At 46.6% G+C, this 15757-nt stretch overlaps 1 protein-coding gene across 4 annotated transcripts in view; it reads right to left on the bottom strand.

Moving 5' to 3' along the window:
- Positions 1 to 15757, bottom strand: part of NKAIN4 (sodium/potassium transporting ATPase interacting 4) — a 54118-nt gene that overhangs the window by 25229 nt on the left and 13132 nt on the right. For 3 of the 4 annotated variants that reach the window (XM_074888674.1, XM_074888676.1, XM_074888673.1), the window contains exons 2-3: positions 3005 to 3142; positions 2416 to 2496 (exon numbers count right to left, since the gene is read on the bottom strand). In XM_074888674.1, the coding sequence (XP_074744775.1) occupies positions 2416 to 2496; positions 3005 to 3142 (219 nt within the window). Of the gene's footprint in view, positions 1 to 2415; positions 2497 to 3004; positions 3143 to 6880; positions 6990 to 15757 lie in introns of those variants that run through there. The other variant, XM_074888675.1, reaches the window with a different exon arrangement.

The following is a 15757-nucleotide window of genomic DNA, read 5'->3' as shown; positions in this document are numbered from 1 at the left end:
CTGAGTTATCACCTGTCTCAGTTGCACTGGGCTGTCATTACCAGCCGCCAAGTTAACAAACTCCATTCTTTCTAGCTCATTGCCCTTTCTGCATTTTGTCATTATAAATCAGCTAGCTGCTGACAGAGATCTCCCTGGCAGGCTGCCCTTGTCAGGAACAGAGGGACAAGCACGGCACTAGCAGGAACACTACTCTCCCACTCCCCCAGCCTCACCAGGAATCACGAGGAAACAGCACCTGAAGACCTTCCTCAGAGCTATCAGCCCCTTAAGGGACTTGCCCAGGAGCACAGCCCTGTCCAAAACACTCCCCAGCGTATTCATGCTTAGTCTAGCAGTCAATGAGTTAGTGTTTACCTGACCAGCCCCATCAGCCTCGCTCCACCAAAGCTCTTCTTCTAATATTTGCAATCTATCTGCTTACTGCCAGGCTAATTACAAACTTTGACTTCTTGTTACGAACTAAAGCACAGCTTCCTCCCGAGGACCCGTTCCTCTGCAGCACTGCTGCCGTAAACCCCCGGCTGATACTGCCCTGCCCTCGCCCCCTCCAAGAGCCTGTTCAACACTTGCTCATCCAAGCCCAAGTGTTCTTCTGGGGTCTGATCCCAAGACTACTTACTCCCAAGACTATCTCCTAAGAGATCAGTAAGACTCTGCAGATGTCAGCTGGCTTTGGGTCAGGTTTCTAGAGATGCAGCAGGACAGCAACACTACTTGAGCCCAGCCTGCAAAGCACCACACTGTCCTACAGAAACCTGATTTCCTGTTTCAAGCATATCTTCTGTTTTCACATGGAAGTGAGGGTTTTGTTTTGCTATTACAAAGACCCAAATAACTTCAGTTAAAGGGGAGGAGGAGGAAAGAAAGCAGCATCATGAGTTTTTCCTACAAGACAGTCTTTTTAAATGAAAATAACTCCTTAAGAACAGAGGCAAGGCTGTAAAGGATTTTACCACCAAATAAGCACAAATATTCTTGCTTTTGCCAGTTACTGCCAAATGAACAGCATGAATTTCTCACTGCAGCTCTAGAGAGAAGTCCGCTGAGTCGATAGCAACTTATACTGCAGCTCAATTCTATTAAAAAAAAAAAGTCCCCAGTCACAAGAATCATCCTGTAGGCTAAATTAAGGTTCTCTGTGTGCTGGCTTTGCTAAAATGAGCCACAGCACAGAGCAAGGTTATGAGATGAAGCTCCTCTGTAGCTGAGAAAGTGGAGTTTGCTGTGCTGTTTGAATTGCAGAACAGCAACCCAATGTGTTGTAGGGCAGGTTGGGATTAGTAAACACAAGTAATCAGCTGGCTGGAAGTAAACATTGGCTGTCAGAGAAGCTCCCAGAGCAGTTTATCAAGCCAGTATTTCCTCAGTAGAGGGGAGCATTTAAATAGTTACTTAAAATTCCTTTTTAGTTGGTCACAGCCAACACCGAGATCATCTCAGGCTGAGCTTTCAGACTATGAGTAATCACTGTTTTGGGCAAGAACTCTCTCAAAGTTTCTGTGGATAATTGAGAGGGGAAATTGAGATTAATAGAGGAATTAGGAAGTTACATTTTCTTATCTGCAAAGGATTTATGCTGTCACTCATGACTTGCTGTAGGCCTGTTAAAAAAAAACATAGTGCAGTTCCAATTATGACTGCAACTTAGATGTATGACCTGGGAATTTAAGCCAGACGTAGAGTGCTCAGAAATGAACCTGTATCCTATAATTGCTCCAAGTCTGCTAAGCTACAGCAGCACTTAGTAATTCATTGCTTACAGCCCAGGCTTAATTTAGGGCCTGTCTCCCATTTTTATTATTTCTGACTCACCCCTCATTAAGCAGACAGCAATACTTAGCTTATCTAGTCTTCAAAGAGCTTCACATATTAACTCACAACACCCCTGGCCAATAGCCATGAATAACTACCACTGTATTTAAGAAGGAAAAATTAAGACAGGGAAGCCATATCGCTTCTGAGGCCACATTCAGAGATGTGCCAGCCTCCCCAGCATCCCTCTGGTTCTCTGCTCATCAGAGACAAGAGCCTCTCCCAAAAGGTGCAATGGGAAATATTGGTGCAGCAACAACCAGGTACCTGTCCCTGCTGCTGAAGTGCACCAGGTCTTCAGCAGGACCAGGAGGCAAAAAAATATCAAGAGCTGGTCAGGTATAGAATTACAGCAAGGTCCTTGGTCCAGGTCAACGCAGCCAGACTGACCAGCAAAGGGCTCCAGAAATCAATATTAGCTCCCCATTTTTACCCTACAACAAGCAGTACTCCTCCACCCCCTAGCTCTTGCCACAGGCAGGATCTGCTCCCAAGCAGCACCCTACCACTCACCTTAACCACTCCCTCCCTTATCTCACAGCTGAGCTCCCTCCCCTTTGATACCAAGCCTGGGCACTCACCCATAAAGCTCCTACTCACCTTTGAGAGCCCTCCCACTTCTAAGTAAAAGCAGATGATGAAGATGTTCCAGGTGACCCAAACTGCAGTCCAGATGGCATACTAGAAGGGGATGGGGGCAGGGAGAGAAAGATGCAATAAACATTAGGAAGTCACTGGAATTAGCTTAGATATATGTGATGCAGCTGGGGGCAGTTAAATGCCCTGAGTCGGCACTGGAGTCATTTTCTTCTGTTTGTTTCCCATGTGCAGATGGTCCCTCACCTGATTAGAGACACAGGGGCAGGAGTTTGGAGGGAGTAGAAGAGCTTCTGCCATGCATTTGTCCAGCATTTAGCTCTCCCTCTCTGTTGTGCAGTGTCTCGGTGTTACTTTGGTACCAGTAATAATTATCGGAAATCTTCCAAGTCTGGCGTAAGTACAGTAAAGTTGCAGCACGCTGAACAATGTGTTCCTAAGCAGAGCCAGACACCTCCTGCTAAAACTGTTCACAACACTCGTGCCTGATTTCCCAAGGGCTTCACTCAGTTCCTCATCACTTGCCATATCCCACGAGAGCAGAGGCTGTGAAAGGCTCTGAATGGCTCTGAACAAAACGGATATTACTTACCACCACTATGTAGCGAGGTCTGTACTGAATAGTGCCAAACAGGCCGAGGATAACGATGATGATGTGGAGGAAGTTGGCTAGGATAGGGGCCCACTGGTATCCCAGGAAATCAAACACTTGCCTCTCTAATGCAGCAAGCTGGAAGGGAGAAGGAAAAGGAGAGTTACAGCTTCTGGACTCGTGATGTTTGTTCTCAAGGTTTTGACACGCTCCCTCAGCAAATCACTGCAGCGGCTGAAGATGTTGCTCCAGTCCCAAAGCAATTTACTACCAGGTCAGTAGGACAGCACATGTGTCTACATGCCCCTGCTTCCACGTTGTACCCATCCCATCTCCTCCGATGGCTGAGCTACCGCAGAGCAGTGAGCTCCAGTGCCCGTGTGGGGACACGTGCTCTCTCCTGTGCACTTTGTGAGGCGGAGGTGGCCCTGGCAGAGGGCAGAGGTGAGCAGCGGGACAGTAACATCTTAAATGGCTGCAGCAGGACTTTCAAGAGCTCATTTGTCAGAGCCTTCAGCATCACTCCATCATTCCTGACACTTCTCGTGTTTCTGCTCTCCAGCACACATCCATCAAAGTAAGAGAGAGGAGAAAACTCTCTCCTCCACCTTCGCCCCACAGAAAATGCTGCCACCCAGCAAAGAAATTCTGCAAACGCATCAGTTTTCCAGGACAGGCTGTGTTCCTCTCCAGCACTAATAACATGGTTCAAGGCTAGTATTATGTTCTAGAAATAAAACCCCATTACTGTTGAAGTGCTGGGCCTGATTTTCAAATCATATTTGCATAAAGATGTGCTTTTCATCTGTAGCTATCATCTGTGTATCAGGCAACAACTGGTCACCTGGATCCGAACTGCTGTTAGGCGTGCAGCTGAAAGAGCACAGTAAACATGCAATTGCATGCCAGCCTTTACATCCCCACAGCCTTTAAATACTATGTCTGTAGGAAAAACAGTGAGTGGAGGGTGAAAAACGGTTCCTGCAGTTTTTTTCCCAGTGCCCAAGACCTTCTCTCTGCTTGTCTTCGCTAACACAGAACAACCAACCTCCCCCCATTGCCCAGCAGCTTTACATGCTAAGGCACAGCAGGAGATTTCCCTATCAGGGCAAGAATTCAAAGTGTGTTTAAGTATTATAGTAGTACGTTGGGATTGCATGATGACATTTCATATTTATCTTCACCTAAATAAATCGTTACAATTTGCCATCGATAGTCAATATTAATTTAACTACTGATTAGACATTAACCACGGGTGATCCTTGTCCACTGTGTGTAATCAGCTATGTGACATCTTTTCCTGGCTTGGCTTTTAAATGGCAGCTGGGGACCAAGCACTGGAGCTTCTGTAATGGTTTAAAGCATTTCAGGATGTAAGTGGTCGCAGGTCCCAGTCAAGCCACAAAATGAGGGAAGCCACATCTATTAAATGACCATCATTCCTCCTTCTTCCTGGATCAGTGGGGAAATTACCTTCATACCTCTCTTGGGCTAGGAAGGTATTGCAATTCTCAACGCTACCCTGGAAGTTCAACAAAAGTCTGTATTTCAAAGAAATCTATATCAGCCCTGGTTAAGTGAGATCAATCAGGATGGTGGTAGCAGCTTTTTCTCTCTGACATCTCTCTTCACTGGCAAAGGCGGGCAGAGAGTGGGAAGGGAATGGGAGGCAGCCTCCAAATCTGTCTCTTCTGCAAAATAATTAGTCTTCCCTTTGAAGCAACACACCCTGCCCTGTTCTGACCCATTTGAACCCCCTGGAAGATGATGTGAGATGTGCTGCACGGTCACGCGTGGGGCGCTGGGGCTGGAGCAGGGCGAGCGCTGCTCGTTTCACGGTTCAGCCTGCCCTCCCCCCCGAGCACAGCAGATTTTCTGTATCTCATCAGAAACAGCAGTAATAGGTTAAATGCTTAATCTTTTAGGAGGGGATTAACGCACATACCTTAACGATATTTGGAAATTTTGAATCCTGACTGGCTGACAATGGGTCACTTGACTGTGACCACTTCATCCAATCAGGCATTTAATTGGCTTTGTGCATTATATTAACGCAGGAGTATGTGCCACAAGAGCCAGCGCCCGCGGTGCATCAATTAGCCAAGGGGACACAATGGGGGTGTGTTCCGCAGAGATAACGCCCTGCTCAGCTTCACCTCATGCCCTCAGGCCCTGAAAAGGGGGATAAAGACAAATCCTTCCTACCATGCCTTCTGCCATGAGTTTTCCCACTCTAGAATCAGGGCATCCATGTCTGGAAAAGTGTTTTCTTCTCCCAAATTAACGTTTGCCGTGAGGGCTGTATAAAAAGGGGAAAGCTTGTCCTTCCACAGCTTTGTGATGTTTCCTGGCTTGTTTGGATTGGGGAAGACATTGGCCTGTGAAGTGGGAGGTACCAACCGTCCTGGCAATGGACCTGCCAATCTACACTGACTTCAGATTGGGGCACAGCTCCTAGCGAGCTCTCCGGTCCCCAGCCACACTGGATTTTTCCCCATGATCCCAGCAGTTAGTTTCATGTCATACTTCCCTCTTCCTTACTGCAATTGCCCTTGTCTCCAGGTTGTTTCTGTCCTGATTTATGTTCCTTTGCCACTTTCTCTGCATTTTTTGATGGTTTTGTGTCCCTGGAAGCTGCAGGCGTGACTCAGCTGGTACAGAGATCTGCTGGGCCTGTCTGCCGGTTCAGCTAAGGCGAGCGGGAGCTGGGTCGGTACGCCTTTGTGTGATGTGTGAGCTCAGGCAAGCTGCTTCCTCATTTATAAAAATAAAAGCCATTTTCTGTAAGATGTGTGTTGATGACAAGCGCAAACGCTACTGATGAAACTCTAACACTGTGTTACTGACACACAGGTAGTGAGTCTGTGCTGCGATCCAGAAATGCAGCCTGAAGTTACCCTGGGCTTAGCCCTGTTCCCTCAGGAACTTAGCATAATTAAGGAAATATTTGCTAAAAACAAATAGATAAACAACCATTTCACTCATTACACTACAGGTCTGTGTGCAAAGCTTACCCATTAAATGCTGCTGAGATTTGCAGGTAAATAGGGCTGATGTTTGTGCTAAGCTGGCCTTGGTTTGGGGGTTGGGATGTGAAGAATGTCATGGTACCCTTCAGCCCTGGTTCCTTCAGTGTGGCTCAGAAATGGCAGGGCCGGGGTTTGCCCCTGCCTATGGGTATGATATATCTGCACCCTCGTACTGAACCTCTCTTGGATCCCTCTTGGTGAGCAGGGAAATGCCATCCTTCTCTGCTGCTGCCAAGTGTCTGCAGAGTAATATCCTTGCTGTAGCGTTCTTTATGATGATTCACACTATTCTGTTGAGAAAGCCTATTATATTCTAGAGATATTGGTTGTAAAGAGAAATTTCACAGATTGTGGCACAGGTTTCAACCCATTCAAAGCTGACAGGACCTTTCCATCAGGGAGGACAAATTTTTCTTCTTTATGACTATTCTTATTAAAAACAGGATTCCTTCTGCTCCTTTTGCTTCTTTAGCCCACAGAACATTTTTACTTTTCATTCATTAAATTAAATGATTTGTTGCAGTACTAAAATCAGAATAGTTGTGGCAGACTTTTCTCTCCTGAAATGAACCGTATTTCTGCTGATCTGAGTGAAACTGGAATAGCAAATAACCATGTGAAGCAATTGTTAGCCAGGCAAACAAAACAAGCCAAAGCTCTCTGTTGGGCTATCGTTCATTTATACAGCCGGGAAAGATAAGAAAGGCAGAGAAGATGTTCTGCAGTTTACAGAGCCCTATCACGTAGCACACACACAGTGAGCAAAGACAGGCTTTGTAAGCCAGCACGACGGGACACGCTCAAGGTCTTCACACCATTAAAACTTCACCAGAGAGGGAAACTGCACCTGAGCTGGAGGAGAGCGTTGTCTGATGGAGCCCATTGCAGAATAGGAAAATAGTCTTAGAAAACATCTCAAATTGTGGAATACTTTCTTGTTGGGGGGTTCAAACCATTCCGGTTGTGTTTGCAATGGCTCTGGCAGGACAGTGGCACTGGCAGATGTCGAAGCCAGCAAGACACTCTGAGCTGATTCAGCATGGGCTGGGGGGTGCTTGTTTAAATTCTGGTCCCTCAAATTCTATCCCCTCATCTTTGTCTTCTGTTGTTCCTGTCGTGCTGATAAGCTGGAGAGTTCAACCTGTTCCCCTTGTGCCGCCATACTGCTAAGGAAGAAGGGATGCTGATGAACAAGTCAGTCACCTGTAATTCTTTAACTCTCTGTCCTTTACAGCCTACTATCACAGCCATGTTACCAGCTAGATTTGTTCTTCTTAGTTTGTTAAGCTTTTAAAGCCTTTAATCTTACTTGGTTTGGATCTGTGTCTTTCACTGCATTTCTGAAATCAATTGGGACACAAAATAACAAATATCACTATCAAGGTATTGGCATAACTCATAGAGATGCAGGAAAGATGCTCAGAAAGCCCAACGACAGGTACGCAGAGGATGCCCTGCCTATACACACGCACACGTCTTTATGTATCTGTTCCTGCAAGCAAACCTGCTTTTACACTTCCCAAGCTCAGCTTTAATAAGAGATTTCTTTTTTAAATTAAATGTTAGAAATGAATTTACAAGCATGCAATAAATGGAGCAAATGGGAAAGGCTGATCCTACTGCTATGGGCCAGCCAGGACTTAAGGGTGATACTCTCGAAAAAAAGAAAAAATGTTTTACCCAGAAACCTAGACAATTCTCCACTTGGCCTATAAAAACTTGAAAACTCTCTTGCTACTCTTTGTCTCTCACTGCTCTAAGGACACATAGCCTCACAGACTGCTCCAACTCCTGCACTGCCCTTGGTCAGCGGTGTACACAGCCGCCTTGGACCCCTGTGTGCGTATCTACAGCTTCAACACAGACAAAATTTTCAACTTAAACCCCTATATTTACTTTTTCTCTAGCCTGAACTGAGAAAGAGCCTCAGCTACAGCCCTCGGTCACCACCGCGCTCCTGTGATGTTCAGGGCTGCCTGGCTGATTCCCGACGCGTTGATCCAGCGTTTGATTTCCTGCCAACTGGCTTTGCTTTTTAAGAAGATGCTCTTTGTTTACTGTGCAAACACCATCGGAGCAGCCAAGACTTTCACTGAGAAAGGTCATGGGTCTTTCTTGAGGAAAAACTTGCATTGATTTGCTGAGGTATTTTGGCCATGCAGTGGTTGACAGCTTGAGTTCAGGACAGAGTCACAGTGCTGCTATCCCTATGAGACATCAAGGATGAAAATTTAAGTCCAGCCAGCTGAAACAGCAGGAAGAAATTAAAAAGTCTCAAATACATCATTTTAAAAATGTATCTATTCAGGTTTTGAATACAAACATCCTTATTTTTGGTTCTTCCATACAGTTTAAGTTTGGCAATACTGCAACACCTGTCTGCTCTGTTTATTATTATTATTATTATTATTATTGTATTGGTATTATTAGTATTATTATGATATATTATTATACATAGTCTTTCTATACAATTGCTTTGCGTTTGTAAATGGTGAAACAATGCTGGATCTAAAGAATCCTAAACCCCCGCTGCAGTGTGGTGAAACTATCAGCAGTGAGCAGAAAATTCTCTTCCGTGCCAGTGCTTATTCAAGGTGGAGAAGATTTTGTGGGTAGAAAAATTATTAAACAATAAGTCTGCTTTTACCACAGTGGCTGCATTTCGAAATAAATATTAATGGTTGTAATAGCTGTTTAATTAAGTTTATCTGAAAAAAGCAGTTCACTGAGCCACTACTTCACATCCCCCTATCCGAGGGGGTCGTTCTGCTACTTGCCGCGTCCTTGTCTCTTCTAAAGTCAGCATCTCACGTGCTAATACCCGCTGCATTCATGAAATCTCATTTTTCTTCAGTAAGTGTTGTCAAGGAAACCTTCCTTGGGGCCTTGTGATCCACAGCGCCTTTCCCGGCATCCCTCACCGAACCACAGAGGTCAAGAGACTAATTGCACAGGAGGTCTCTGTCACTTTGTCTCTCAGACATCTTTGGCCACTCTGGCCACCGGATACAATAAGCCCCATTCTCTGCTCCGTTTGGTCTGTTTTCTCCCCAGAAGCTGCTGAAACCCCTTCTATTCACACAGACATTAGAGAGGCCTCCAACAGCAGAGCTTATGTCCTTAAATCATTTATGTTCCAGAAGCAAACTCTGGTCTCTGTGATGGCCTGAAGACCAGGCCCTGCCAAAGGGCCCCACAAGGCAGCTGGAGAAGTCCCCATCGCTGGTGTGAGCCCCACACCAGGTCACTGCCCTGCGACTGGCCGCTCCTGGGGCGTTACGCTCCAGCAAACACAGCTTGCAGGTGCCACAGCTGAGCATCAGGACTTCTGCCCCCCCAGTACCATCCAGTGCAGAGCCTGGGCAGACGTAACCCCTCGGTGTGGTTCAGCACAACTTCCCTGCTGAAGCCCGGAGCATCCTGCCGTTACACAGCCCAGCACTGAGCCCTCACCTCCTCCTTCCTGCTGGCCTGGCACCTTTGTGGTCTGGATTCTCCCCTCCCAGCATCATTTTGCGTGTTGGGAATGATGCTCTCAGGAGTGCCACTGCTTTGACCTTGATCCCTACGCTTTTTGCTGCCGATGCCTTTCAGAAACATCCTAGCTGCAAAGATAAGTCATTATTCAGTCCCACACGCCCAAATGCTGCTTAGCATTCCAGGAAAGGCACAATCCTTGCTAAACAGAAGGGATGAGACTGACACTGAAGCCTGTTTGTTTGTGTCTGGAGTTGAGGCTCCAGCTTCAGAAGGACTGAGGTTCCCTAGAACATCACGTATGGCCACCAGCCTCGCTCGGCTGAAGACGTGGGCTGTGCACAAGCATTCATGCACACAAACCTCTCAAACCTTTTTACTCCAAGTGTTGGGTTGTGCCATTTAGTGGGCAAAACAGCAGGAATATATGAAGGGAGAGAGAAGGCACTGGGGTGTAAGGCAGTAGCTGGCAGTACTTTTTCTAGCAAGACTCCGTAGTCCATGGTCCCCACCAAATGGCATATGCCCAGGTGCAGCCCAAGCGTGGCAGCCCCTCTCCTGCTCCACAACCCTCTAAACAGGGTGCTCAGCAGTACAATTAATTAGCTGGCTCTTGCACATAACGTTTCAGAGGAGAGAAGAGGTTTCCCAGCACTGAGTTTCTAAATGATGCTCAGAATACAGCTCCTAGAAAAAAGACTGCTTCCTAGGAGGAACGTTTCAGTAAAATTATTGCCCTGTATTGCCTAAACTTCTCCCAAATCGGGGTCAGTTACGTGCCTGGTCAGGTTGTGCTCTGTACACCCCACCCAGCCTCTGGCCAGTTCGGTTCTCCTGGATCCCATCTCGGCTCGGGGCTCAGACCGCAGGGATGCAGAGAGGTGTCTGTGCAGCTGCTCTGCTCCCTGCGCTCCTGCTTGTGTCTCCTGATAGCATCTAAGTACTGCATGCTGCTGTGATTGCTGATTGCTGAGATTAGCAATCAGGCTAAATTAATAAGCAGGTGCCTTTGTGATCCAGGCAAAAAAGCACTCTGACAAGAATGACAAACTTGTTCTATTTGTAAGCTACATCAACACTCAAACCGAAGTTTCCCAAACATAATTGAATTAATCTGTTGTGCCCACAGTGCTCCCCCTCAGCGTTTTTCTCCTCCCTCAGTTTCACAGCTCAGCTTTGGCTCTCCAGCTTTATAACAGAGAGGGGGGGCACTCCAACGAAAGGGACGTGACTGTATTTGCAACAGACATAAAATATAATGAGTTTCTTCAACAAGTGCTGGACATTTTTGTCAGCCAGATGCTCTGTAAGGCACCGCCCTACCCCAGGCTGAGGCTCCACACTTGTGGCAGTCCCGCCTTTCCCTCGCCTGTTGGAGGACTTGCTGTCCCATCTTAGCCCACCTCGTACTGATGATCACGGGCAAACATCCCTGCTGCTCCCCACAAAGAGCATCCTGGTGTGGCAGACAGCTTCAGCACTGGGGGCGGGGGCACGGGACGGGGACGGGACAGACCTTCTCCCACCAGTAGCACAAATTTCCCTGTTGAGTGAAGTATATTAAAGACGTGCCATTAACTCACCAGCCATTTCCCTCGGGAGATCTGCTACCATTTATGAAGCCATCTAAACACTATAAAGGCTGTGAGGCAGAGCGGTGTTGGAGATCAGCAGGAATTTAATTTTCTAATAGAGAGATTTATTTCCTACCAACAGGGCATTATATTCTGTGATCCCTGCCACTGCTCAGCCAGGAAGGCTATCAAAAGTTTGGGCTCATTCACATGACAGGGATGCAGGGGAAAAGTGAAAATACTTAAAAATTAGGCAAGGCGTTGTTTGGCATAGAGAATATACCCTATACCCTCTGGATCTGCTACCTTAAGTATTGTCTTCTTAGGTAAAAGAGCCAGCTCTGCTGCTGGAGGGAGAGAACAAACACATAAACAGGACTTGCACAGGAGGTACAAGGCTGTACTGAAGGACTATTTGGGCCAGGACTGCCCAGCCTGCCTTCTGATGATGCAGCTCTCTGGAGTCTCCTGGACGTGGGAGCAGCAGTTTGGGAACAGCTCAGAGATTCCCATGAGCTCTTAAGTGCACTAGAAAGACTTAAAAATCATTCAGAGGTTAGACTAAAACTCACAGACTGTATAAAGCCCATGAATACCAGCTAGACTCACCCAGTTTAGAAAAAATGATGGCTATCTTTGCTAGTTTATAGGCACTTACTGAAAACTGCAATTTTATTTTGCCTCTGGTTACCCCAAAGTTGAATTGTGACCTTGTATATACTACTGGCAGTTCCCCAAAGGAGGAAGAAACTATTGCTTCAGGCTTAAAAAGCCAAGCTCAGTTTTTCCTCTGTCCTGTCCACACACAGCCCAAGAAAGACTTGCTGTGTCTAAGTGATATGAGACCATCCCCTGCCTCTAGCTTTATGAACAAAAGTGTCCCCTGTTGTCTGATTCATGGCTGGCACCTGCAGCACTTTCTCCTCACCAAGGGTCAGCTGTAGCCTCAGTTACAAAACACCTCTCTGAAGGCAAAACACCTGCAGAAAGCCACCTGAAGCTCTTTTTCTCATCCAAGGGAAGACCAGGATGAGAGTTTCTTGGTGTCCATGTAGCATGGCCAGCAAAGCCCCACTTTCTGCATAGCTCTGTGTGTCAGAGCAGTCCTAAACTCAGCAGGTTCTGCCCCAACACGTGTGGACAAACGGTCTCTGTGGCGCTGATCTTTTGTGGGACCCCACCGGGGCCTTTCTAGATAAAGCTCCCTGCTCTCCCCTTTGCTTGACGGTCCCTCTCCCTCTGCTCTGCACCTTCCACCCGCCCCATCCTGCTCAGCGGCCGCTCTCCCCCAGCTCCATCCTGCACATGGCACCGGGAGCTCTAGCAGCTGATCCCCTTAATTAGGTCACAAACAGATCACGTGTAAAACACTTGCACCAGCCAGATCCTCTGAAGGAAAAACATGCAAGCCCTGCAACTGGGGTAAAAGCTTGAGAGAGGAAGGATGCCAAAGCTGAAATAACTCTTCAAAACTTTGTCCGTAGGAACCCTCTTTCAGTTTCTGCTCAACAGCTGGGTCCCCGCTCCCTGACACTGTAGCTAAGTGGTCATGTTGCTTTAATTTCCTCTTGCTCCTGCTGCAATGCCAGATTGCTCAGATATTCATAAACAGAAGGAGTTTAATGAAAATTATAATTAGAGCCCTGCGGTGCTCTTGCAGGTCGCCTTTACACTGGGCTGCCTATTTACATTACAAATCAGGCTGGTGTCACTGCGGTGTCTACAGCAAGAGAAGAGAATTAATTAAAAGGGAAGCGCAGGGTGGGTCAGAAATAGGGGAGAAAGAAAATGATATTGTTATTATTAATAATCTAGGAAATTGGGATCTGCCATGGTCTTGCTGCAACTTTGCTCCTAGAAGAAAAGCCCATTTGTAATCATCGTGCAGCAGGAGGGGAGACAGCACAGCCACCCCGAAATTTCCACTGGTAATTACCGTACAAACAGACCCTTTTTCACAGAACAACTGTTTCTCATGGAAAGCAAAGTGGCAATGAAGACTTTATCTCTCCCACCAGGACACCTAGAAGTGCTCTTAGCACTTCTGCTTCCTAATACCTAGCTGTGAAGTCGGGGCAGTCAGGGAGAGACTACATGTGAAGCTGAAGGGATGCATTTCCCAGCATTTTACAGCTTTCCCTTTCCACCTGCTTTTTGCCCCACTGTAATGCCATGAGCAGCAGCTCCTCGAGGAAGACAGAAGCCCTCATTCATCGAAGCGCTGGAGCATCTGCCGACCTGAGGCACAGCGGACGCCCAGCTGCAGTCGCGTGCTGAAGGGCTCTGTAAAATCTGGGTCTGACGGAGCAGGAGAGCAGATCCCATAGGAGCAACACGGAGGCATCTGGGCATCGATGTGCTGACCCCCAGCCTGGCCCTGGCACAGGGCAGCACAAACCTGTGTTACCCCAAATACAGATCAGTCTCCTGGGTTTGATTCCGCCCCTGCTCCTTCCACCAGAGCCCTCCAGCACAGTTGTCAACTGTCTGTCTTCCCATCTATACAGTGGAATTAGAAATAACACCCTCATTTTACACAGAGGATAGCTGGAGACTTGGCTTGTATTTGGAAAAAGCTGCTTTAGTCTGTCATACTAATCATCCTGCACCAGCAGAAACTGCATCGTCATTGCAATAGTGTTTTTATTGGATGCCCACCTGCCCGCACTGATAAAAAGAGGTTGGGAACCCCCCCATAATGATTGCAGCACAGCCAAACCCCTCACCTTTCCCACCACTGTCACGTTCTCAAAACAGAGAGGTAAAGCCACCCCGCTCCCATGCCTGCATCCCCCCAGATTCAGCCCTGTCGATGCTCCAACCAAATCCCAGCAATGCCCAGCAAAACACGCCCAGTCAGTCCCCCTGCCAGACCCCCCACTGCTGCTCACCTCAGCTATCAATCTTACCTTGCCCTGCGCGGCCAGAGGACGTAACTTCAGTCTAATAAACAGCTGGGAAGTCAGGACAGAGCAGATGAGCTAATGCTGCCAAAGTGATTGGGTTTATATATCAAAACTGACCCAGGAGACTCCCCTCTGCACGTCATGGCAATATGCAGAAAGTTTTCAGGCAAATTAGAAGCTGGAAGTATTTTAGGAGTTTGGCTGCAAATGGGCCAAATGAGTTTGTTTGCATTTCATGCACGCTATCGTCAGTATAAAATGACCCATACTGTGACAGCTGAGTTTTGATCATCACTAGTAACACTCTGGTGTTCGTGCTCTGCCAAAAACACAGCTCAACATAAAAATGTGCTTATTTCAGTTAAAAAAAGGACAAAAGAAAAATTTCCCTTGGAAAAAAACTACAGTTGAAAAAACATGTAGCCATTTTTTCAGCTGAAAAGTAAATAACAGTGAAGAAATACTGACCAACTCTCCCCTAATGAAAGTACCAGCAAACTTCCAGGCCTGTCATTAAAGCATGAAATGAAAAAGAACTGGGAAGAAAAGAGTATTTTGGACATGAAAAACATTTAGCTGTCCAGCTTCTGGTTCCAGTAAAATGCTTTTGACAGGAAGGGTTTTACATTGGAACAAACAGGAAAACGACTATTTTGTTACAAATAGGGACTGTCAGAGGCTTTTGGGGCATTGCAGGAATTTTCCAATAACCACAATCCCCACAACCAACTTCCCTTCTACAAAGTGGCTAGAAAATAAATCAATCACTATTGACTTTCATCTTCTGATTGCTTCACTGGAAGAAAATCAGTCAGACTTAAATAATTGATTAATTACCTTAGTACTTACAGGTAACAAACCTAATTTCCCTTGCCTCCCTCAAGACATGTAAAGTAGGGATATTTCAGTTTTCCAGCCACTTTAGGAGGCAAAGCCAATTCTGTGTGACTCAAGATGACTTCTGAGCTGTCACCCACATCTCAGGAGTCGCCGGTACCCTCGGCACAGCCCCAGCAGCGTGGTCCCCGCTGCTCTTGGAGGCGAGGAAGGCTGCCCACCTCTTGGGTTTCTTCCTTGGCTCTAACCTCCCCACGAGCATTACCGGCTGGGAAGCAGAGATCCAGCTCTATTTTTCTTAAGTCAATAAAAGCAAGAAAACAGAGACACATGAAGTGCTCAAATGGATTAATCAAGTAAATAGCTAAGAATGGAGAAGGTGAAAAGTTTAGACACACATTTGAGGCTGAAGATCAGCCTCTCTTTCACAGGTTGATGAAGCAGCTTGGGAAGTGCAGTCTGCTCTGGGTAGTCATTAAAGGGTAAGAGCCCATCTCTGCTACAGACTAGACTGAGTGCTGGAAACAAGTGCTTCAGGGCAGAGAGTCTCTGGTTCAAAGCGTGAGAGTGAGCCGTGGTGGAAGTCACTAAGCCTGTGTTTTTCTCATGCTCACCATCCCCTGCACTGCTGTGTTTCCTGCTTATACTTAAGAGGAGTTGATGAAGCAAAAGATTCTCATCATGGATTTATTAGCAATACAATATCATGCTAGAAAAAAAAAAGCTAAGGTTTAACAAGTTCTCCCACTTGTATTAATGGCATTGACTATCACTTTTTGTGCAGCATCCCCTTTGTTTTTGCTCTTCAGTCCACGTAGATGATGAAATGAGACTCACGACATTCACTTTGATGGAGGCGAGCTGCTGGCTTTCCAACAGTGTAAATAAGGATTCAGTGCCTTTTAAAAAGCATTATTTTTAAAGGAAAGC

Source organism: Strix uralensis, chromosome 18, assembly GCF_047716275.1.
Source record: "Strix uralensis isolate ZFMK-TIS-50842 chromosome 18, bStrUra1, whole genome shotgun sequence".
Taxonomy (NCBI): Eukaryota; Metazoa; Chordata; class Aves; order Strigiformes; family Strigidae; genus Strix; species Strix uralensis.
Note: the sequence above shows the minus strand (reverse complement) of the source record. Positions and strands in the feature narration are given on the sequence as shown.